Source organism: Manacus candei, unplaced genomic scaffold (genome assembly GCF_025592945.1).
Source record: "Manacus candei isolate 608988 ecotype Guabito, Panama unplaced genomic scaffold, ASM2559294v1 h1tg000028l, whole genome shotgun sequence".
In the NCBI taxonomy this organism is placed as follows: domain Eukaryota; kingdom Metazoa; phylum Chordata; class Aves; order Passeriformes; family Pipridae; genus Manacus; species Manacus candei.
The window spans coordinates 26,649,988-26,672,921 of NW_026138076.1; the positions used below are offsets into that span (position 1 = coordinate 26,649,988).

General features: G+C 44.9%; 1 protein-coding gene across 5 annotated transcripts in view; it reads left to right on the forward strand.

Moving 5' to 3' along the window:
* Nucleotides 1-13,570: 13,570 nt before the first annotated feature.
* Nucleotides 13,571-22,934, forward strand: part of DCHS2 (dachsous cadherin-related 2) — a 110,742-nt gene continuing 101,378 nt past the window's right edge. For 4 of the 5 annotated variants that reach the window (XM_051790612.1, XM_051790614.1, XM_051790613.1 and 1 more), the window contains exon 1: nt 13,571-15,513. In XM_051790612.1, the coding sequence (XP_051646572.1) occupies nt 13,696-15,513 (1,818 nt within the window). In that variant the 5' untranslated portion in view covers nt 13,571-13,695. Of the gene's footprint in view, nt 15,514-16,884; nt 17,099-22,934 lie in introns of those variants that run through there. The other variant, XM_051790616.1, reaches the window with a different exon arrangement.

Here is a 22,934-nt window from a genome sequence, read left to right on the forward strand (position 1 = left end):
GAACTAGAAATAAAAAAAAAAAAAAGTACACAAGAGAATGAATAGTGAGAAGTAACACTGAAGTGAGATTTTTCATGTGCTTTTTGTGTCCTGTAAACCCACCACAGAAGTAGGGTCATAGGATTAAGCCTTCCAAATTTCATACTATAAAGCTTCCTCTATCAAGTCCTTAATTTTTCCTCTTTTCCCCTTAGTAAAGATTTAAGCCAACAGATAAGTCTTGCCTCATAGACCAAAGGTAAATAAATCCACCCACCATATACCGGTGGGGAAATTAAAAAGTTATGTTGTCCTCATGGCTGTGTTTTCTGAAATGTCTTTTCTCTGCCAGTTCTTCTGGTCATAAGCCTTTGCAGCAAATTCTGCAGTCATATTTGTGCCTTGAATCTCTCAGTCATAACAGCAGAGTTGATTTCTACCAGTTAGTAATAACTGAGGTAAGGCAGTCAGAGAGGGTAAGCTGGGTGTGCTGGGATGGGGTGTTTTAATTCATTTTGAAATGTTCTAACCGCATTCATGTACTGCTTTTTTCTCTCCTCAGAAAACAATGAACCAAGGGATCCATATTTGTTCTGTCTAAACGCCTTTTTAAAACTCTAGTTTGAAGCATTTTCTCATTTTTGTGCCCTTGCCTTTTCTCTGTGTTTTTTCAAAGAGGAAAAAATCCCCAGGCTGAGATATTAGCTTGACAGTTTTGTCTTTCTAACAGAGAGGTCAAATAATGTGGCTTCCAAACTTGGGCATACAAAAACTGCCAACATTGAACGGCTGCTTTAGATATAGGTTTGGAAGAGGGAATTACATCTCCCAGTGCTCTGGTGAGGCTTTTTAACACATTAATTGATGGGCAGAGGGAAAGCCAGGCATGAGTTCACGAAGGAGTAATTTAGTAGGAAAGCTGTGTCTCCCAAGAGAGAATTTTAAAACTCTTTGTCACCTTACCCTGAAGATACTTATTTTCCCAATGATCTTCACCTCCTAGGAAGTTGCTCACCTATTATCTGCAATGGCTTGATGTCCTTGGATATCCCATGATGCTGTCTGTGACTTGAGTGCATGGGAGAACGGGCTGCAGTCCCTGGATCATGGCCCCTGTACCTGCCTGTCCTCCATGCCCTGGCCAGAGGCAGCTCTTGGCAGGAGCCTGCCTACATCCCAGCCTGTTGCAATTCACTGCCCAGCTTATTAGTGCAGACTGAGGCAGTTGAGGTTAACTCATGGAGCATAAACTGGAGCAGATGAAATTCTGGCTGGGGTCATGTCCTGTGGCTGCAAGGGAGCAACCCATGTAGAGGAGTAGCAGAAAACTCTGAGAGGCAAGTCATGCACTGCTGCCGTGATGGCTAGCCATCCTCTCTGAACACTTTTTTCTGCCCCAATTTAATGTCCCTGGTGCTCAGATCATTGCCCTTGTACTCACTGAGAGGAGTTTCAATATATTTCCTCATCCTCAACCTTTCCACTTTACAGTTTATTCCTTGTTTCACGATTAACTGCATTTGAAATTAGACACGGAGACATGTACAAGTGGAAAAGCAAAGGAAAGGTCTCTTAACTGTGCTGTTACTATTAATGACATGACTAGCAGCCAGGGAGTTTATTTGGTTATGCCAAACCCAGATTACACAGTACAAGCCCTGACAATTTGATATTATTTTCTGAAGAAATTATTTGATGTCTGTTGGGGATACAAGACATCATTTGGGGGGAAAAGAAGAACTTTCTTTAGCTGTTGAGCAAACACAGAGCATCTGCCTAATATGTGCTACTCATGTCCAAGGAAATATAGGCAGAAAAGGTTCATTTTGGAACTTAGTGGATGAAATCCTGTCCCATTAGAGTAAATGGGAGATTTGCCATTGCCTTCAGTCAGGCCAGGGTTTCACCCGATACTTTTTACATATGTTTTTATATGTTATGATAATTCGTGAATGAACTAAAATAGTCCTGTAGAGAATATATGAGGATTGTTCTTCCCTGCCTTGTGAGGAGCAGTCTTCATTTATATTGGGGTCCTTGGAAAGAAATATGGATGGGAGAGTCTTTACTACAGTAACAATACAAACTTTATCTTGTATCTCTCTTTTGTATAATCCATCAACAGCAGCATTGCACAGAGTTAGCTGAGAAAGGAGCACAGATGGGAAGAAAATGTTTGAAACCAGATCTGAAGGGGGCTGAGGTGATGTTGTCTGGATGGGGGTTTTAATCAGTGGAGAGAGCAGAGTACGTTGCCCTTTGAGCATGTCTGTCTTAGGTTGTTCCAAGTCTATGATCCAAAGGCCTAGTTGGGTTTCCAAACTCATTCTGGCTGGATTTCTAAATGCTCGAGGCAGTATTAGTAGCCAGGACAACTTTTTGCGGGGTTTTTTTGTTTGTTTTCTGTTACCTGGCCGGGGGAGATTATGATGAACCCTTCTGAAGACAGACCTTGTCATTTCAGCCAGGCTTTTGCCTCCCAACAGTAGGTTCGTTCAACACACTCCTTAGGAAGATGCATCTTCCATCTGATCAGAAACCAATACCCATGGAGATTATGAGCTGGCTTTATCCCCTGTGAGTGCACAATGCCTGTGCTCCACAGTCCATTTTGACCACCTATTGCCTTGATTTGAATGTGTTAGTTTTGGCCCAGGAAGTTCCAGCAATCTGAGCGAGCTTGTCCTTTCCTGGCTCAGCCACCAGTTAGTGCTGGATCTTAGCCTGGAAGGCTGCTAATGTGAGAGAGAAAAGGGGTAGCTGGAGAGCCATTTTCTATTCAAGAACTTTGACTTGGAAACTTGCTTTCTTGCCTTGGTCAGAACATCTCAAGGGGGTGAATAAGTGGTTTGGAGCTTAGGGAAGGAGAGGAAGAGGACAAAGTTAGTGCCATGGTGTTTTCTGTTGCAAGACTGTGGTTAGCAGGCAAATGGGGGAATCCTCCATTACTGTAACTGCAGTCAGTTTAAATATGCAGTGAAGTGGAGTAAGAAGTGGCCACCTAGAGAAAACAAAACCATAGCTAATATAAACCCCATGTGTTTATAAGAGTATGAGAAGACAGTACAAACGGTAGGTTAAAAAATATTCGTGATGCTGTTGACTGCAGAGTAAAGAAGTCCCAAGCCTTTGCTGACAAATCTACTTTGCCCAGCCCAGGTGTGAAAGCAATAGAGCTGTTCGGGTGGTATTGTGTGCAAGCAAATAAGGTTGTTTTTTTTCAGAGCAGCTTGAGTGTCTTCCATACCTGTGGTATGACTAAATCTCAGCTGAGATAATTTGCTTCCATATAGTTTAGAGCCATCTGTATTTCTAAGTGGATCCTACAGTTATGACTACATGGCTGTTACTGCAATTAAAAAAGTGTATTTTAAATTAATAAGAAGACTTAAGTGCTCATTGCTTAAGACTTGCATCTGTTTAGCAGCCTAACAGTGTGCAATTTTGAGTGGTCTGGATTTTTCATTTCCCTGGTATGCTACTGAGTCCTGAATTCTAGTTGGTATTTCTGCTATAGCTCTGTCTCATTAATCTAGGCAATAATGGCTTGAAGTTGTTGCAGTAAATAAAACATTTCAGATAACTTCTTTAGTGTTCAAGCAAAGAAGCCCATGGGGATATTTCAACTCATTCTGATTTCCTTTAAAGATTATCTTGGCCACAAAGTGCTATTATTTGTCCTTGCAATATGATTTTTTCCTGGAAAGCTTTAACACAAATTCTCTTGTATCATATTGTCTTATAATAAATTTTCATGTTTTGGCTGATGTTCTGGTTTAAGTCTGCTCTAAAACAGGAGGAAGAAAAGTAGCCTAAAATAGCAATTACAAGAGAGATTTGAGGGTCATGAATTATTTTGTTTCTGTCACTGGTTTAGGTCTCGGCTCAGCATGCCTTGAAGTTGCAGGAAATCTTTTATGGATTTCAGTAGATCTTGGTTCAGGTGCATTCAGTCTGACCTTGGACACGTCAGGTGCCTTCTGTGCTTGGGACTGAAATGTGCATACTCTGCTTACCCCTCCAGCAGGATCACTATAAAGCTTCATTCATTCACATCTGTAGACAGCTTTAGGACTTGCAAATGAATGCCACTTTTTGAAGTACAAACTAGTATTTCAGTGTAGATGAATTCATTTTACCTTCCCACCAGGTGCCAGCAATCTGTTTAGTGCAATGAAATCCTGACAGTCTGTGTCAACAACTGAAAGCAGCTCTTTCATGACAGAGAGAATAAGAGAAAATGCAGACCTGAACTCTTCCCATTTTAGAGAATGTCTTTGTAGGAAAATAAAAATGTCGTCTGTCATTTCAAAAGGCCCTCTCATAAAAGAATTGCACATTAAATTAAAATCCCTGTTATTTTTTCATTCCATCTCAATACGGACCCCTCCTGGTTCTTGATGAAGAGCGAGGTGAAATATCGCACAACTGAGCTACAGAGAAAATAGCAAAACTGTTCCAAGTGCATAAGCCAAAATGAGTGTTCAGAGAGAGATCACCATGTCATGAGCTCATGCTGGCAATATGTTTTTTTCTTTGTGTGTAAACTGAGATTTGAGCCTGAGAGAGACCCTTTATTCAGCCTTGCAGGAGCACTTTCATGAGTGTTGTTTTCTTAAGAATAAGTGAGCAAGTTGTGAACTGCTCCCAGACCTAGGAAAATACCTACAGCCCTCAGCGAGTTCTGCTGCCCGATGGTCTCCTCCCCTTCCCTCGCCACCATTCAGCAATAAACTGAAGATGGAGCCAGAGAGAAAGCATCTAGATTTTACTGAGGGTACAATGTCTTTTTTCCCTGTGTGGTTTTTTCCCTGTGTGGTTTTTTCCCTGTGGGTTTGTGTGGTGATCTGGGAGTCTTGCCTGTGTTCATTTGGGAGGTGGTAGGCAGATGTGGGGGTGTGGTGGGCAGAGGCAAGGATATGGTGGTCAGGACTGGGAAGCTGAAAGGCAGAGCAAGGCCCCGTGTGAAGCAGGGATGGTGTGGAGCTTGGGGTCCCCACCCCTGTGTGACAGTGGGGATACCATCTGTATCACCCCAGCAGCAGCTCTTCCTGTGCAGATTGGGGGCCCTAGGGTGGCTGGGGCCTCCCTAAGGGAGGTCCTCTCCTAGGGACCAGCCCAGAGGCTGGCTGCAGAAATGGTCTTTTGTCTGGTTTGCGTGAAGGGAAAATGATGCCTTGGGAACAGCCCAACGTCAGCAGAGCGCCCAGTTTCTCTGTTCTCTGAATTTTCAGTCAAGTAAGTACTGTGCTGCACAGGAACAACGGTATTTGAATTCACTAGGATATTTTATGCCCCTCTCAGTGCTGGTTTGTTTCTGCTAGATACAACACTGGGATTTCTGGTACGTATGTGTTTCTCCCATTCCAGGCAGTTACACCTCCCTGTGCCTGAGGTCTGCTTCCAGCAGAGTGGAATCTGTTGCACATCTTTTTCTATATGTAAACACTTTTAAGATTGTCTTATCTTTCTTATTGGCAAAGTCTGAAGAGCAGGGTGTTAATTCTTTTCCTTGGTGTCCTGGAAAAGGCTAGTAACTCTTGTTAGAAAAAAATGTGTTTTAAAATAGATGCAGTCTAATAATCCCCAAAGTGCTGGCATCTAGTTTTAGAGTATGACTGAGGCTGGGGGCATCCTGGCCAGGGCCGTCCCCAGCTGTGCTGTCCCCAAGATACCTACTCTGAGAAGCAGGTTTAGGAATCTGGTTTCATTTTCCCAATGGCATTGTTGGAACAGTTCAGCTAAGGGATGCATTTTGTGTTATTTTGAAAGAAGCAGCCATAAACCCTTTGATGCAGGAATTCAGGAGCAATGTGGTCAAGTCAGGCATGAACACATGGCAAGTGCAATTGAAATAGCAAGCTAGGCCTACAGACAATTCTTGCCTAAAATTAGATGTAGGAATTTAGTCTTCCTATGATATCTTCTTGTTCCTGTAGCCACATTCTAGGGCATGAATGGGTTTAGAAGTACTGCTTTCATTTTACAGATGCCAAGCAGTCCTTTTTTCCTCTAAATACATTACTGAAGTTTATCTTATGCCTTACTTAAAGGCTTGAGAAGCTTCTCCTTCCTATCCTTTTTGCCTCAGTTCACTCTGAAATACAAACATCGATTGCTATATTTACAGAAGTATGATACATGGAAGCATTGCAACCCATACATAGAGTAGTTATGTTTAAAGTAACACAGTCAAAGATGTGAACATTCATGAATATGCTAGGAGTGATGAAAAAACATTTAAAAAGAGATTTTTGTTGACTATTCTGTATTGGGGAACAATCTGCTCTGGGTAACGGTGTGATCTCCATGTTTGAAACTTTAAAACCACTGCTTTGATCTCAAGCATGTCATAGTTGATGTTCCCACCACCAGAGCCGAAGATATATAGCTAAAATTGGTAAAAGCTTGTGTTGATTTATTCTTGAATACACCAGGGAAAGCAAGCAGGGAAAAACAAGCCCAAAGCCACTGCCTTGGGAAGCAGGAGGTGTAGGCTGCATTGCTGACTCCCTCTGTGACTGTGCTCACATGGAGTGAATGCTCAGCAGGAGCTCCCCACCCCAATAAATTCACTGTGCAAAGACACCTGTTTGGCTTTAAAAATTGTGATGGTGAGATAGCCAGGGCTTTTCTGGCATATAATCTACCCCTTGGGGCTGTTATTTCAGGGTGGGGACCCTGAGGGTGGTGCTATGACATCTTCAGCTGAAGAGCAGGGTCAGTTTTACCTCCGGGCTCTCTGTCCATTGCAAGATGCAAACGTGCCCTACAGAAACATAATTTAGTATCTGCCTGTGGTTCTCTGTGGAATGTGATAAGGAACCTTCTCAGCCCCATAAAGATTCTGCAGTGATAAACTCTATAAAAAAAGAGATGAGGATCTTGGATAATTCCCAGTAAAAACAGGATTTCCCCATACCGACATGGAGAGGCTGGAGGAAGCTGTCAGAACTACTTTTAGATGCAGCTTGTATGTCCTGAATTAAAACAGGCAATCAACTTCTGTCTCCAGCACTCAGTTTGGCTTACTCTCAAGCAAATCGGATCCATTAATTAGGATTTGTACAAACGTATTTTCACACATAGTAAAAATGGATGCCTATGGAAAAGCTGCTAGGTGTCCACTATCAAAATGAAATGAGCAGAATTAGCCAGCAACAGTTTATTGACAGCTGCCAACAAAAACAAACCTGCTACAGGAGGTAATGCAAACATCTGCTCCCCTATGGCTGGTGGGGGGCTTTCACCCCACCCAGCCACAGCTCCAGCTGTCACCTTCCCAGAGAAATACATAGTACTGCATAATACTGTATGCCCTGAAAATCAGCAGGTCGAGGCACTTATACTGGGACAAGGAGTATTGTTTTGTTCTTGTGTACTTATAGCTTTGTCTTAATAGATTGTTTAATAAAGCATGTGAATCTTTTAGGAACGTAATTGTGGTAGTGTCAGTTTTAGCACAGCAGCCAAAACTCAGGCATCAAACTCGTTATGAAATTATCATCTGGAAAAGGAGTACAAAGGCTCAAAAATTGCTGATGAATTCGTTGCTTTTAGTGTTTGTGCACGTGAGAGAGAGAAAATAGCCAAGGGCATTAATTCACACATGGATTACAGTATATTTTTCTTTTAAAAGCAAAGCCCTTTTCTGATTTACAGCTATTTAAAATAATTACTTAGCTCAAAGCAGCAAGGGAATCAGCTGGCATAGTGGCTTAGCATATTAAGATACAGCTTTATGTGTCAACTCTCCCTCATCTCAGTGCCACAAGCTTGAGTCCTCAGCAGGGACTTCAGCTGATGAAGTGATAGCAGCAGGTTTCCAGGTCTTGAGCACGCTGTGTGGGCTGCTCTTCTGCGATGAGGGCTGCTGCCCCAGGAAACTGGATTTTCATAGATGTGAAAGCCAGAAAAGAACAGTCTAATTGTTTAGCCTGACTTAATTTTATTCGGTATTTCCTGCCTAAAGCCCTGCCATTTGTGACTGAAATAAAACATGTCTGTTAGCTGTCTAACCTTGATTTAAATACTGCAAATGACAGAAAATGCATCCTATCCTCTGGTGTGCCATTGCAATCATTCTTGATATTTGCATCTTGTTTGCAGTTTGAACTCTATTAACAGACTTTTAACTTCCAACTGTGGTATTTTGGCTTGCTGGCACCAGTGGTGCTGTGCACAGTGCTGGCCAATATTAACATCAGCTAACTGATGTCACTGCAGGGAAATCTGGGAAAAGCTAACTCAGAGCAATCCTCTAATTGATGGCTTCTTATGTCTTCAGATGTGATTCTAATGGTTTTATTTTGCTTGCTCTCAGACAGCTCTTGCTTTTTAAAGCTTCAAAGTTTAGAGAGAGAGATTTGGGGAGTGTAGTAAATGCTAGGATATCGTGTCCTGTAGATATGGAATAACTTCTCTAATGCTGCACTTATGTCCTTGAGTTAAGAGGCTGCATCCAGATGAAGATTATCTGTGGATTTAGACCTCCTGCAAATATGTTTGGACATTGCATACTTCTGGTGTCATCTGCAGTTCAGACAAACACATCAGATAACAGGATTTGGTCCCATTTTGTTTCATTGCATCTTTTTTCCTTTTGCCCTTCTACGCACATAGAATTTGACAACTGGATCTGATTGCAGTTTGCGATCTATTATTGCGTGACAAAAGTTGATAATCTAGATAATCTCATACATTTTGTTTCAAAATTCAACACAGTAGTCAAGGGAGATATTATATCCAAGGAGTATTAAATTCAGCCTCGGATTATATTTTATCAAGCTTTCTGGAGTTCACCTCCAAGTTTTAGAGAGACCACTAAGGCCTGGATTCAGCAGTGGCAAGCAGATGGCAAAAGACAGCTTTACGTGGAATGCAACCCATGGAGTGGGAAGCTCTTGTATATTTATTCCTGGCCCATAAGGATGAACCTTTGAACCCATCTTAAAGGGATTGCTTCAAATCTGCATCAGATTGTTGGAATAACAGACAGCAAAAGAAAGAAGCCTTCCATCTTAAAGATAGCTTTATAACATGTTAATTGTTATATAGACTGCAAAACAAACTAGGCAGTGAACAACAATCAAAAATAGGACCTTCTGGATAAAACTCATTGCCAGGTTAATGAAATCTGTGGCTAAGTTTATAAACTAAACATATAGATAAAAATTGGTTAGGATGTCAAAATCTGAATGAACATCTGTGTAGCAGAATCTCAATTATATTCATATTTATTTTAATATTTTCTTTAATATTTTCTATAAACTTTGTTCATAATAAAAAATCAGTTATATATTGTTCATAACAAGAAATATCTTTATCCTGCAGGGGATAGTAGGATAAATTTAATGTGTGTAGAACACAGAGTTCTATTTTTCCAGGCACATCCAAATATATTTAAGCAATCATCTTGACAAGTGATGTGACACTTGGGTTTGCAGCTGGGAAGGTGTGCAGTAGAAACAGAACAGGATATAGAGCACAGAGATTAATGAAGATCCATAAAATGAAAACACAACATCGGGACAGATGATTAGGCCTGGATGATAGCATGAGTTAAATGAACTAAAAGTTAATGTGAAAATATTGATCTGGGTAATCCTATTTAGTCATACCTGAGTGACAAATTCTGAAATAATTGCCAACAGAAGGCGGCAGCAACATCCTCTACAGACGGAGCGAAGGCATCTGGAATGAAACTGAAAAACCCACTACTATTATCTGTACCATAAACAGTATGAAAGTCTTTCCTACCTTTGTTGACAGACTCTAGTACATTATTTCCAATATTGTCAGATTCTGGCAACTACATGATTCTTCATCAGAGATTCTTCATCTATTCCGCAGCAAAATTAGTTCTGCAAATTAGTTTGTGATTAAGAGTGAAGGGATGGCTACCAGAAAAGAAAAAAAGAATTAAAAATCACTCTTAATTACATTTCACTACATTTATCAGGAGACAAGTCTCACACATAGCTTTTTATTATAGTAACTGTAACTAGCCTCCATTTGGTCACCAGCAAATCTTTTGTTCAGCTGACACTCCTTCAAAGAGGTGTTACTGAAATCAATATATGTGAGCCTGGGGAACTATAAATAATGAAACACCTGATGCTCTGCAAAGTTAACTCTTTCTCCATATATCACATATTCCAGGCTGAATATCGATAGTGACCCCAGCCAGCGAGGCTGGAGACAGATATCCTTTCTTAGATCCAGCTGCAATAGTTGAAGATATTAGTGCTTCCTCACACCTCAATTTTGCCAGAAAGCTGATTTATATGAGTGCTCTGTAACCCAGCATAGGAAAAAAAATCACTAGGGTTAACAGAAATCATTATTTCAGCATTGCTTTAGCTAATCTTTGTCCTTAAACTAAACCCACAGAGGATCAGGGAACACCACCTGGTAGGCAGAAATGGAAGCATGGTACCCACTGGCTAAAAGGCAGCAATGAGCAGCTGAGACCATACTGTCTTCCTTCAGCACAGGAAATAACTTCATGGAAAGATTTTCAGGTTTTATTTTATTTGCTTCAGCTCTGTCTGGAGCAGTTCAGCCACGCTCTGCCCTCAGCTGGCTGCTACCGCCCATCTAATGAGCCCTGGAATGGATCCTGTAGTGCTCCCACCCTGCGTCAGTCCCGAGTCAGGTGGTTTGGCTTAAACTGCTGTTGCTGCTGAGGATGGTTTGCAGTGAGCCAGAGAGTTGTAGAAAAGGAAGTAGTCATGCTGCTTTACCACCTCAGCCATGTCTTCACCATGGGAGGGTCATATCTTAAGCTGCCACAGCTGTTGCGTGGGCAAGGCAGTGTTAGTGGGTAGAATTAACTCTGTTTATGATAGACCTTCATGGTTGTAACAACACTCTGTTTCAGTGATCTTTCATACTCTAGTATCATACACAGCTTTTGTTTGCTAGAGTTTAATTCTCCTTGAAGGAAAAAGAATTTTCAGTTAATCCAAGGAGGATTAAACAATAGTAAATAGTGATTTACAAATACCGTCCGATTAAGTTTGAGCAGCTGATATAGTTATCACCTTCCAGTTTCCTTCCTCGGTCCTTTCCTGGAGGCTGGATCCCTGCCACAAGGACAGCTGAATTTGGCATGGAGAGCTGCTCTGGGAGCACCAGAGTTCACTGCCTTGCACAGTGGATTAGACGGATGCCCATGCAGGGTTGCCTGAAGAGGCTCGGCTTGAAACCTCAGCAGTTTGAAAGTGAATTTTCATGTTGTTCACCTGCCTATGAAGTCAGAGGTGGCTACCTCCAGGAAAGGGAATGAAGGACAGGTGGAGAAGTAACTTTCTGCTGTCTAACTGAGCAACTGGCTCACACACAGGTGGATCCCTTCTCAACTGGAATGCACAGGCATTTAGTGTGCTCTAACCAACATGCTTCTTCTTCAAATAATGTTATGCTTATCCTCCTGTCCACTTTTTACACTAGAAGACTTGCTAGATCTGAGGAGCTGGCAAGTGTCTTCACTATGAGACCGACCTGTGGAGGATGTAGGAGGGAGCTACTGCACTAAAACTTTGAAACCTTGCTTCCTTTGGGATAATGTCATTGTGGCAGCTTCCCTCCATGTCTTACGTATATTACTTCCCTTTTCTGTGTAGGTCAGCATGTCACAGAGGAGATGGGGAACAGCAGGGGCAGCTAAATATATCCAGGAGATGACAAACATCTCCTCAAAATTTAGAAACTTCTGTTTGTGGTTTGCGGAAGAAAAAAATGAGATCATGAACATGGCAAAAGAGAGGAAGAGAAAAAGTTTAAGAAAGGAATGGAAAGAATAGACTCATAGAAGGCAGGAGGAGGAAAAAGGCGGAGGAACGCTTATAAGGTAAGGCTCATGCTCACAGTAGGCAGAACATCTATAGTGTCCTGAAGATGTACTATTTCTGGAAACATGTAGATGGGCAGTGGTTATACATGATTTTACTTCTCATAAAACTGTTTAAGTGCCTTGGTTTCACTTGAATACTACATGAATACTGCCAGAAACACAGATAACTACGTCAATCTTATTTTCTCCTCTGCTATCTTCATGCATGCTGTATCTGAATACAGAACTTCCCTCTTTAGGCACTGCCTGACCTTGTCAACAGAAGGTTTTACTTAGCTTTTCAGTGAATGTGCCTGATTGAACATGATTCACATGTTTTCTTAGTGACTGCATGGGCTGCATAGGACATGGCTCTTTTTCCAAACTTGCTGTGATTCAGTGGAATTCAGGCATTTTCATATTGAACATCTGTGACTTGGGGAGGATCCATGTGCTTTCTCAATGAATATGAACGAAGCTGGCAAGAACCTCAGTGTTTCCTTCTTGCTTCTATGCTTGTAATTATCACAGTATATAAATATACAGAGACTTTCTCAGAATGTGCCTAAGAAGATCTGACAAGATCTAGCTTTTGCTCAGCCCTGTCTCTGTGCGTAAGGAGGCAAGTCAGGTACACTGGATATGATCTCGTGTGTCCCCTCTCCCGTGCGTGCAGCTACACATGTGCACTAAGACATCTAGACTTACTTTAGAACCTAGTTTTCCCTCTTACCTGGATATGTGGGATTGTTGGGATTGTTAGGTCCTAACACTGTTGGAAAAAACATTCTCTTCCCCTTCTCCTCCCCATACATCAAGGGGTGTTACAGAAACTTTGCTCTCTTCTCAGGGAATGCTCTGGCAGTGCTCTTCCATGACTTGGAAAAGTGGTAAATAGTAAAATAGTTGCCCTTTCAGAAGTGCCCCTTATAGGAGAGGACTGAGCTACAGTAACTTCTCTTACTACTTTATTGTCTTTGCCCTGATTTGACTTGTCTGTCCTAGAACGAATTTACTTTTCTCTGAGCATCTGCTAGACTTGCCAGAAAAGTGAAATGAAGTTTGTAAAGGATTGGTGGGAGCAACATTGTACTTAGCTTTCATGGAAAGACGGATGGTTGGTTGGTACATAGCATTTATATGATGCTGTGTATTCTCAGCATCTTTGAAGAAATACTAGTTCATTCTTAGACCACTCTGAGGTAGATATGGGAGTCAGAAGAGTGGTAAAGGAAAAACGTTCTGGTCTTGCTGAAGCTAGTAGAAGTTTCTACTTAAAACTTACTTCTGGTAAAGGCTTCCCTGCCGTGCTCAGTGTTATACTGACCTAGTGCTAGGATAACAAGCAAGGAAAACGAGGATCAGAATATTAAGGCAAGAAAAATCCTTGCTGAATTATCCCTTTATCCTCGTAGATTTCTGTTTCATTTAAATTCTCCTCCTTCACGAGGCATGCCTCTGCAACTAGAGGCAGCCCGTGCGCTAGTCCCGCTTTCCCCCATCAGCAGGAAGCCAGGTGATTTCCCGGAGAATCGGTTTCGGCGAAGACCTCTCCGGATTCTGGGGGGCACTGGAGCAGCCCCGCGCCCCCCCGGCCCAGCGCGACATGTCCGTGCGCTGGGGACGCCAAGCCCACCGGGCGCTGGGTGGGCGGACGGGGGCCCCCCAGCGCTGCGCGGGGGCGGCGGGGCGGGGGCTGCGCGGGGCGGTGGCGACGGGGAGCTGCTCTCCCGCCCCCTCGCACAGGCTCGTCCTTCCCATCACCGGCGGCGGCGTTCGGGAGTTTCTCCCGCGGCGGCGAGGCGAAGGCACCTGCGCGGCGGTGGCGGCGGCGCCGAGTAGCAGGGCGCAGCCTGCCCGCGATGCCGGCTTAGCGGAGCATGGCGCGGCGGCTGCGGGGCAGCAGGTGCCGGGGAGAGCGAGGCAGCGCTCCCCCGACGGGACCTACTAGGGCTCTGGCGCTGCTGGTGCTGCTGTGGCTGTACGCGGCGGGCGGCAGCACGGCGCCGGTGTATAACCTCAGCCTGGCTGTGGACGAGGGGCTGCCGGCCGAGACGCTGGTGGGGGACATCCGTGCGGGGCTGCCGGCGGGCGCGGAGGCGCCGGGGGGTTTCCTCCTGTCGGAGGGGAGCGGCGAGTCGGCGGTGCTGGCGGACTTCCACGTCCAGCCGGAGACGGGCATCATCCGCACGGCGCGGCGGCTGGACCGGGAGCGGCGGGCGCGCTACAGCTTTGCGGCGGCCACGCTGCGCGGCGAGGTGGTGCAGGTGGAGATCGCGGTCACCGACGTGAATGACCACCCGCCGCGCTTCCCGGGGGACAGCCTGCAGCTCAACGTCTCCGAGCTCAGCCCGCCCGGCACCGCCTTCCGCCTCCCGGCTGCCCGCGACCCCGACGCCGGCCGCTTCGGCACGCAGGGATACGCGCTGCTGGAGGAGGGCGGCGCGGCGGGAGAGCCGCCGCTCTTCCAGCTGCGTTACGGGCGGCCGGAGCCCCTGGAGCTGGTGCTCCTGCGGCGGCTGGACCGCGAAAGGGCGGAGGTGCACCGGCTGGTGGTGGAGGCGTGGGACGGCGGCAGCCCGCGGCGCCGCGGCCGCCTGCGGGTGTCGGTGCGGGTGCTGGACGAGAACGACAACGCGCCCACCTTCAGCCGTGGCGAGTACCGAGCGCGGCTGCGGGAGGACGCGCCACCGGGCACCGCAGTCTGCCGCCTGCGGGCCACCGACCCCGACCTGGGCGCCAACGGCGAGGTGCGGTACGCCATCAATCGCCGGCAGAGCGACCCCGACGGCTACTTCACGGTGGAGGAGCGCAGCGGCGTTCTGCGCCTCCGCCGCCCGCTGGACCGCGAGGCGCGGGCCCTGCACCGCCTGGTCGTGGAGGCGCGGGACGGCGGCGCCCAGCCCGAGGTCTCCAGCGTCCTCGTCTCCGTGGCCGTGCTGGACGTGAACGACAACCGCCCCGCCATCCGCCTCCTCTACCTCACCGAGAGCGGCGGCCCGCGGGTCTCCGAAGGGGCGCGACCAGGCGACTACGTGGCCCGAGTCTCCGTCTCGGACGCCGACGAAGACGGCGAGGCGGAGGGCGGCGGCGGCATCGCGCTGGCCCTGCTGGGCGGCGACGGCGCCTTCGCGCTGCGAGCGGCCGGGGCCGGCGTCTTTTTCCTGTGCGTGGCTGGGCCGCTGGACCGCGAGAGCCGCGACCTCTACGAACTGCGGCTGGTGGCCACGGACGGCGGCACGCCGCCGCTCTCCGCCGAGGAGCCGCTGCTGCTGCGCGTCGCCGACCTCAACGACGAGGCTCCCGCCTTCCCGCAGCCCCACTACCGCGCCACCGTCTCCGAGGCCGCCTCCCCCGGCACGGCCGTGCTCCGCCTCAGCGCCTCGGACGCCGACGAGCCGGGCTCGCCCAACGCCGAGGTGCGGTACGCGCTGGAGGGCGACCCCGCCGCGCTGGCGCTGCTGCGCATCGACGCGCGGAGCGGCGCCGTGAGCACGCGCGCGCGCCTGGACCGGGAGCGGCAGGCGGCGCTGGAGCTGCGCGTGGTGGCGCGCGACGGCGGGGTCCCGGCGCGCGCCGCCGCCTGCCGCCTCAGCGTGCGCGTGGAGGACGCCAACGACAACGAGCCCCGGTTCGAGCGGCCCGTGTACCGCGCGCGCCTCCCCGAGCACGCGGCGCCCGGCCGCCCCCTCGTGCAGGTGAGCCGCGCGCCGGCCCGCGTCAGGCTGCGCGCTCGGAGCGCGGCCCGTAACACGGTCCTGGAACCGCCTCTGAGCGGGGTCTTGGAAATGTATTCCTTGTCCCTAAAACCTGTAGCGTGGGTGGTGAGCGCAGAAGCTCAGGTCTTCAGAAGGAACCAAGGATCACCTCTGGTTAAACCCCAGAGGGGGAGTTAAACAGCCTGTGATACTTTTGAGGGCTTGAGGTGGTCCTTAGAGGAGACCCAGTAGGACCCATCTCCGAGGGTAAGCGGGACTCAAAGTGAAAGAGAGAGAGAGAAGGGCAGGGTAACACAGAGGGGCCTGAAATCAAAGAGCGCTTCAGGGGCTTGGTAACATTGCCCGAGCTCTCTGCTGAGGAGGATAATCAACTCACTCTGCCTTCACAGAAACTGATTAATGTTAACAGAGCAAAGTGTTCTATTTGTCCGTAAAACGCCCTTTATTCTTTGCAAGTGAGATTGAATGGAGGCTTTGGAGGGCCAGGGGTTGCCAAAGAGCCCTTTTGCTTTTAGCTTGTAATGACATGTCAGAATTTATAGCTTTGAACTGAACCAAGTTTTTTCCATCAGAGGAAAATTCACAGCAGTTGATCCTGGGTAAATGTAGACATGTTTCTGAGTTTGTGCAGAACTCACATGAATTTGGGGAAAATTTCCGGGTGCCCTAATTAATTAATTTTTCAAATCAAGGGTCGTTGATGATATTTTGGGTCCGACAGTAGTTTATTTGAACAAAAAGCGTTTTCCTCTCTGTCATTTTTTTCTCTTTTTCTAATTGCACTTTGAGCTGAAAAAGTACACAGTTTGCACAGCCGTAATAAAAATGAATCTGTAACAAGTTTGGCAAGGTTGAGGTCATGGAGCTTTTCATTTTGTATCCCAAACCAAAAAGAAAATCCCATCACTGCCCTTTCTTTCTCCTCCAACCCCATGGGGGAAAAAAAAAAAAAAAAGAAAAGGACATCCTGAACCGATAACCCTAGGAAAGCCCGGAAGAAAATTAATAACGTGATTTTAAAAGTTCGCCGTCTCCCGGGGAGAAGCGAGGGGCGTTGCGGCAGCCCCGGTCTCTGCCCCTGGGCGTGGGCGCGGGCGTCCGTGGTGCTGAAAGGCAGCGGATCGGAAGCCTTTGGGGTGCGCTGCGGCAGCCTGATACCGCACCTGGAGCTGATCAATAACGGTTTTTTGCTCTTGATTTAATTAGAGAAAAAGCTTCCTGAAGGATTCCTGAATATTTTAAAGAAAATAACCTGTGATTGTGGTTTTATTATTTTTTTTCCTGGTATGTTTTGAGGTATTAATAGTGGAGATTTTCTAGGGCCACAGGGGTCATGTTCCTGTGGCTATCATCCGTGGTGTACTGAATTTTGCAAGTGTCACCATGTTGCCATAATCCTGTTTAGAAAGGAGAAATAAATAGTTACACCCTGGTGGCTGAATGATCAAACCTGGGATATTAAAGCCAAAGATGAATGAGAGTGAGACATGAGGGACATGATCAGGAGGAACAGCAGATGAGCATCCCATGGACTGCCTGGGAACAAAGCTGTTTCTACTTACAGGTGAATCCAAGGTCATCATAGTGATGTCCAAGTTTCATACCGTGTTGTGTAGCAGGCTTAAGCTTTAAACATACCCACCTTTTAAAATTATCCTCATACCTCTTCCCCCATTTTCCTGATACTCAAAGATTGTGAGCAGGAAGGGCTATCATGAAGCAGGCAGCTTTGTTTATGTTGCTCTAGAAGTTGCAGTGAGTGATAAGAATGTAGAAAATAAGTTTTGGTTTGGCCAAGCTGTTTTTCAGGATCTGTGGTATGAGTGCTGTTCTAAGTGGACTGTTGAACTTCAGAGCTAGCATGAAAAAGAGGTAACCATGGACTCTGTTAATGCTGCTCCTGGAGAACTGGAAACAAACCAAGATACTGAAGGAGGCTACTCATGTCATAGCTTCCTCTGCTCCACAGCCTGGGGGGTTGTGATAAACATTTGTTTTACGTTTAGATTACAATCATAGTCCCTGGAAGTCTTCTAAACCTTCTAGTCTTTTCCCTCTGCAAGCAGAGGGCCTCTTGCAGTAGGGAGGGCATTACTGAAGTCTTGTTCATTAGTAACCATAGCTTGAGGACTAACTGGTGACAAACCATTGCTTCGTACATTGAGTGTCTAGAGCCTTCTGCCTTAGTGCTTTGCTGTACCTCTGCCCAGCCACTAAATAACTGGACAATTTATTCCCTTATATTCTTGACTGCATGTTGATTAATGGGAGATTCATTTCCTTCTGGAAAATCTTTTACTTCTGCCGTGGTTATTTAGATTATCTTCATTTTCCCTACTCTCCACAAATGTAACCCGTAATATGGACAAGACTTATGAAATGGATCTACTTGCATGTAAGTCTGTGTTTTACTGGTTTCTCCTAATCTGCAGGAATTTAGCGATTAGAAGAATTCACTGTGTACTTAAAGGACATAGTTTTCATCAACTTCTGGAAATACTCCTTTATTCCAGGTGTATGTACAGGCTTTTCCTTGTAGACAAAAGGCTCTTCCTTGCAGTGCAGACTGACTAGTAAGGGAGAAGCCTCATCCTGAAAAATAACAGGAATTTGTTTGCATCAGCTAATATAAGAAAGAATTGTGGCATTGGTTTTGCCCTGGATTGCATCTCTGGGGTAGATAACAAAGGTAGTGATCAGAAATCTGGGCAGACAAAAGAGATAAAGTTTAAATGAAGAAAAGGGAAAATCAGTGGGAAACTAATGGGTTATCAGACATTAGAAAGGAGAGCAAAGGTATACAGTGAAAGATGTAAGAAGAATTTTGAAGTCATTAACAGACTTTATCACATTTTTGCCCATTTTTGTATACTGAACTTCTGGTTTGCTACCAGTTTTTATAGACACACCTTTGTTAAAATTTATGCATTACTGATGAGATGATTAAAAAGAAGCAAAACAAAAAAAGGTACAAGGAGGAAAAGGTGAACACAACTGGAGATAAATTGTAGACCAAGGCAATTTGCAGTAACAAAAGTAGAAGCAGCAGAAGCACTCTTGGTGTGATGTGATGTCTGCAGATATTTTGGTAACGTTTTGATATTTGCAGATGTATCAAAATCCTGGTTTCTTCATGTAGAGGTACTGCATGTTAATTTTGAGTGGTCACTGACCTTAAGGATGACATTGATTATTCAATTATTCTGATGAACTTTCAGCATAACATGAATCTGTTTTCCTGAAGACCTTCAGCATGCCCCAGAAATGGAATAAGATGGAGGAATGAGAGCATAATTGGGCTTTCTCCTGTTTTTCTTATCATATGTTTTATCCCATTCTCAGGCACCAACATGATTACAAATGTCTATGACTGTTGAGTGATGGTGAGGATATCCTATTTCTGCACTCTTGGCAATTTTAGGTAGGTTTAGCATCTATGATGTATACCTCTCTGATGACTGCACTTCTGTGGCCTAAAAGTATGAGGTGTGACAATGGCTCTTCTGAGCCATTCACTTAATCTTATGAATGAATTAAGGAATAAAGCTTTGCCATAGACTAACAGAGGTTTAATTCTGACAACAAATTTCATTTTCAAGCTTTTTTAGGTGATTGCAATGCTTCTCAATACTCCCTGTTATAGTTCTCTTTAGTACAATATATCTCTGAATTATAGTACTGTGTTGCTAGGTTTATCAGGCTTTTTAGTCTTCTAGCTGAAGTGGCAATATTCTCTCTCTCTCTGAGCAGGCTAAAACTTCATCTAAAGGGAAATCAGTGCATCAGGTTGGCACCAGTTTGCCTTGTGTTTTACCTTTTACCTAGATGGGGTGGAAACTCCACATTCTGTTTCATATTCTCCATGGACTGCTGCGTAAAAGAGTATTTTCCTTATCAGGCTGTGCAAAGCTTATAGTTAAAGATTTGGTGACAGTGACAGCTCTCAGCTCAACTCATGTTTTGAACATAATGAAGGTGTTTATTTTGTGTTATACAGCACAGTATATTCTGTATATGTTTGGGGCTTGTAGGTTAAACTTTCTTCCACTGCTGAGGTATGCTGGGTACTCTGTGGCATAAATGTCATTCACTTTATACAGCACATGCATTCTTACTGAAAGTCTAACAAGTTACATACCTGTAATTGCATCTTGAAGAGAACATTAATTGTCATGAATTACTGACAGTCATGTCAGTAGTTTTTTAGTAAATGTATTTTCTTTTATGGTTTATTAGAAAATTTGTGTTTATTGGCTTTAGAATCATCTCTGAAAGAGCAGAGGAAGAGAAAAAACATATGTTATCTGGCAAATGATAGAGACCCATATGCATTCCACTGTTATGACAGCTTGCACTTTTCTGGTCCATTAAGGAGGCTGTTTCAACTCCCTGGTTAGAGCTCCTTCGTTCCTTTTATTTAAAAATAACAGATTTTCTGATACTGAGATTGTGGGAGGTTTGTAAATGCAATGACAGCAAATAAAGATTTTGTTTAAAGCTCTTACAGCTAATCTAGGTATACCAGAAATTCTGGAATAATAAACCTGTGGGATTTTAGAAAATCATATTTAAAGGTATAATATATGTAAGAAGAATGCTTGGGTTTTGAGGATTTTTAAGTGTTTAGTATATTTGAGAGTTGTTAATGCTTACTTGAAATGCACATTTCCAAGAGGTACTTGCAGAATGAGAGAGTCCTAAACCAGAAATTAAAACATACATCTTCTCCTATTTTTACTTTGCCTTCTGCAAAATTAAAAAGGACAAAGAGGACAAAAAGGGACAGAGGTTACATTGCTGCTTTGAGGGATGGAGACTTAGAGACTGTAATCTGTCATTGAGACACTAGGCAGGTAGCAGCACTGGCTGCAAACTGCATTTTTCTTCCTTTTCTTTCTTTGAATGTTGAAACAAGGAGCTAAAAGGAAAGTTCTTTCCCTGATGGTTTTGGTTCTGGATCATTTAGTCCACTCTGTAATTACTGAAAGCAGAAATGAAGCCAGCAAACTAGGCTGCTGGCAAAATAGTTATAAAGAGCTATGAAATCCAACTCATCCTAGTTAGAGGCAGACCAGAAAGAAGCTAGAAGAGATTATGCCATGCATTACTCTGCTTCTTGAGCTTTCCAGGTCTAATTTTGACTGCATTCAATTTCAGGAAGTCAGCTGCAGAAAAGACAGATTTTGTTTGTTGACTTAGAATGCTACTGTATTTTAAAACTAATACATTGACAACAGGAAGACCAAACCCCAGGCTGAACTACAGTAACAGCAGAGAAATTTGTCATCTAAGCTATACTTGCTGGACTTCTGGAGGGCAGACTTCAGCCTATTCAGGATGCTGATTTGGAGAGTACCTTGCGAAACAGCCCTTAAAAACAAAGGGGTCCAGGAAGGATGGACATACTTCAAGAAAGATGTCTTGAAGGCACAGGAGCAGGCCATCCCTATGTGCTGAAAGATGAGTGGGTTGGGAAGATGACTGGCCTAGCTGGACAGAGCGTTTTTGCAGGAACTCAGGGAAAAAAAGAAGGGCAGGCAACTCAAGAAGTGTTTAAGGATGTTGTTAGGTCATGCAGACAGAAAATCAGAAAGGCGAAAGCTCAGTTAAAACTTAATTTGGTCATTTCTGTAAAGGATAATAAAAAGTGTTTTTATAAATACATTATTAACAAAAGGAGGGGCAAGGAAAAGTTCTGGTTTTTGTTGAATGCAGGCAGGGGGAATGTAGTTACCAAAGATGAGGAAAAGGCTGAGGTACTTAACATCTTGTTGATGATCTGGATGAGGGGATCAAGTCTACCATTAGCAAATTTGCAGATGACACCAAGTTGGGGGGGAATGCCAGTCCACTGGAGGGTAGGAGGGCTATGCAGGGGGACCTGGACAGGCTGGATAGATGAGCCAAATCTGACAGTATGGGGTTCAACAAGGCCAAGTGCTGGGTCCTGTGCTTTGGCCACAACAACCCCGTGCAGCACTACAGGTTGAGCAGCGGCCAGGCAGAAAGAGACCTGGGGGCACAAACTGACAGCAGCTGAACATGAGCCAGCAGTGTGCCCAGGTGGCCAAGAAGGCCAATGGCATCCTGGCTTGTATCAGGAACAGTGTGGCCAGCAGGACCAAGGAAGTGATTCTTCCCCTGTGCTCAGTGCTGGTGAGGCCACACCTGGAGTACTGTGTTTGTTCTGGGCCCCTCAGTTCAGGAAGGATATTGAGGTGCTGGAGCAGGTCTAGAGAAGAGCAACGAGGCTGGTGAAATCCTATGAGGAGAGGCTGAGGGAGCTGGGGTTGTTTAGCCTGGAGAAGAGGAGGCTCAGGGGAGACCTCATCACTCTCTACAACTGCCTTAAGGGAGGTTGTAACCAGGTGGGGGTCGGTCTCTTCTCCCAGGCAACTTGTAACAGCAGGACATAGTCTTAAGTTCCACCAGGGGACGTTTAGATTGGACATTAGGAAGAATTTCTTCACAGAAAGGGTGATTAGACATTGGAGTGGGCTGCCCAAGGAAGTGGTGGAGTCACCGTCCCTGGAGGTGTTTAAGATGAGACTGGATGTGGCAGTCAGTGCCATGGTCTAGTTGACATAGTGGTGTTCAGGCATGGGTTGGACTCAATGATTTCAGAGGTCTTTTCCAACATAGCTGATTTCGTGATTCTGTGATTCTGTGAAATTTTGAAGGCTTGTGTGTGGCTAAGTCTGAAGTTGGTGCATACTTTAGTCTATAGTTGTGCTAAGAAAAGAAGCATATATGATAAAAGTATTCTTATTAGAGAAATTAGATGTATCCCTAGCTTTGGGGTAGTGGAAGAGGAGTAATGATATTAAATAGTCTTAATCCTAGACTTTATATTGCAGAGATCTCTGTATTAAAATATTAGCTTGTAGACTACTTAGAGCACCACTGGCAAACATAGAGTCCTTGAATACATTTGGCTGCTAAGTTTATATAGTTTTATGCAAAATAATGAATAAACTTTCAGTTAAGTGTCCAGCACGAGTTCATTCATAGCCACTGACCTTTTGGACTAATGATTGTGAACTACATTTTTAGATGGAAATGGATGGGTTTTGCTGGTGTTCACCTTTATACAAAGAGCTGACATCAGCAGTTATCTTATAATACTCTCAAGCAAATTATTAATAGGCTGTAAATGTCTGGGCATGGCCTGCCTGTCTCTTTATCAAACATTGATGTCAGCTTATCATCCATATAGATTTTCATAAATTGCTATGTCAGCAGAAGGCTTAGTCTTTCCTGGAAGGCTTTAAAGTACTAGGAAACAGATGAGTTAGGAATCTCTTAAATTCCATTTTTCTATGCAAACAGATTGACACACAGCAGAATGAGAATTGTTTTGCTTCACAGCTCAATTCATTCTTGAAAACAAACTTCTAATT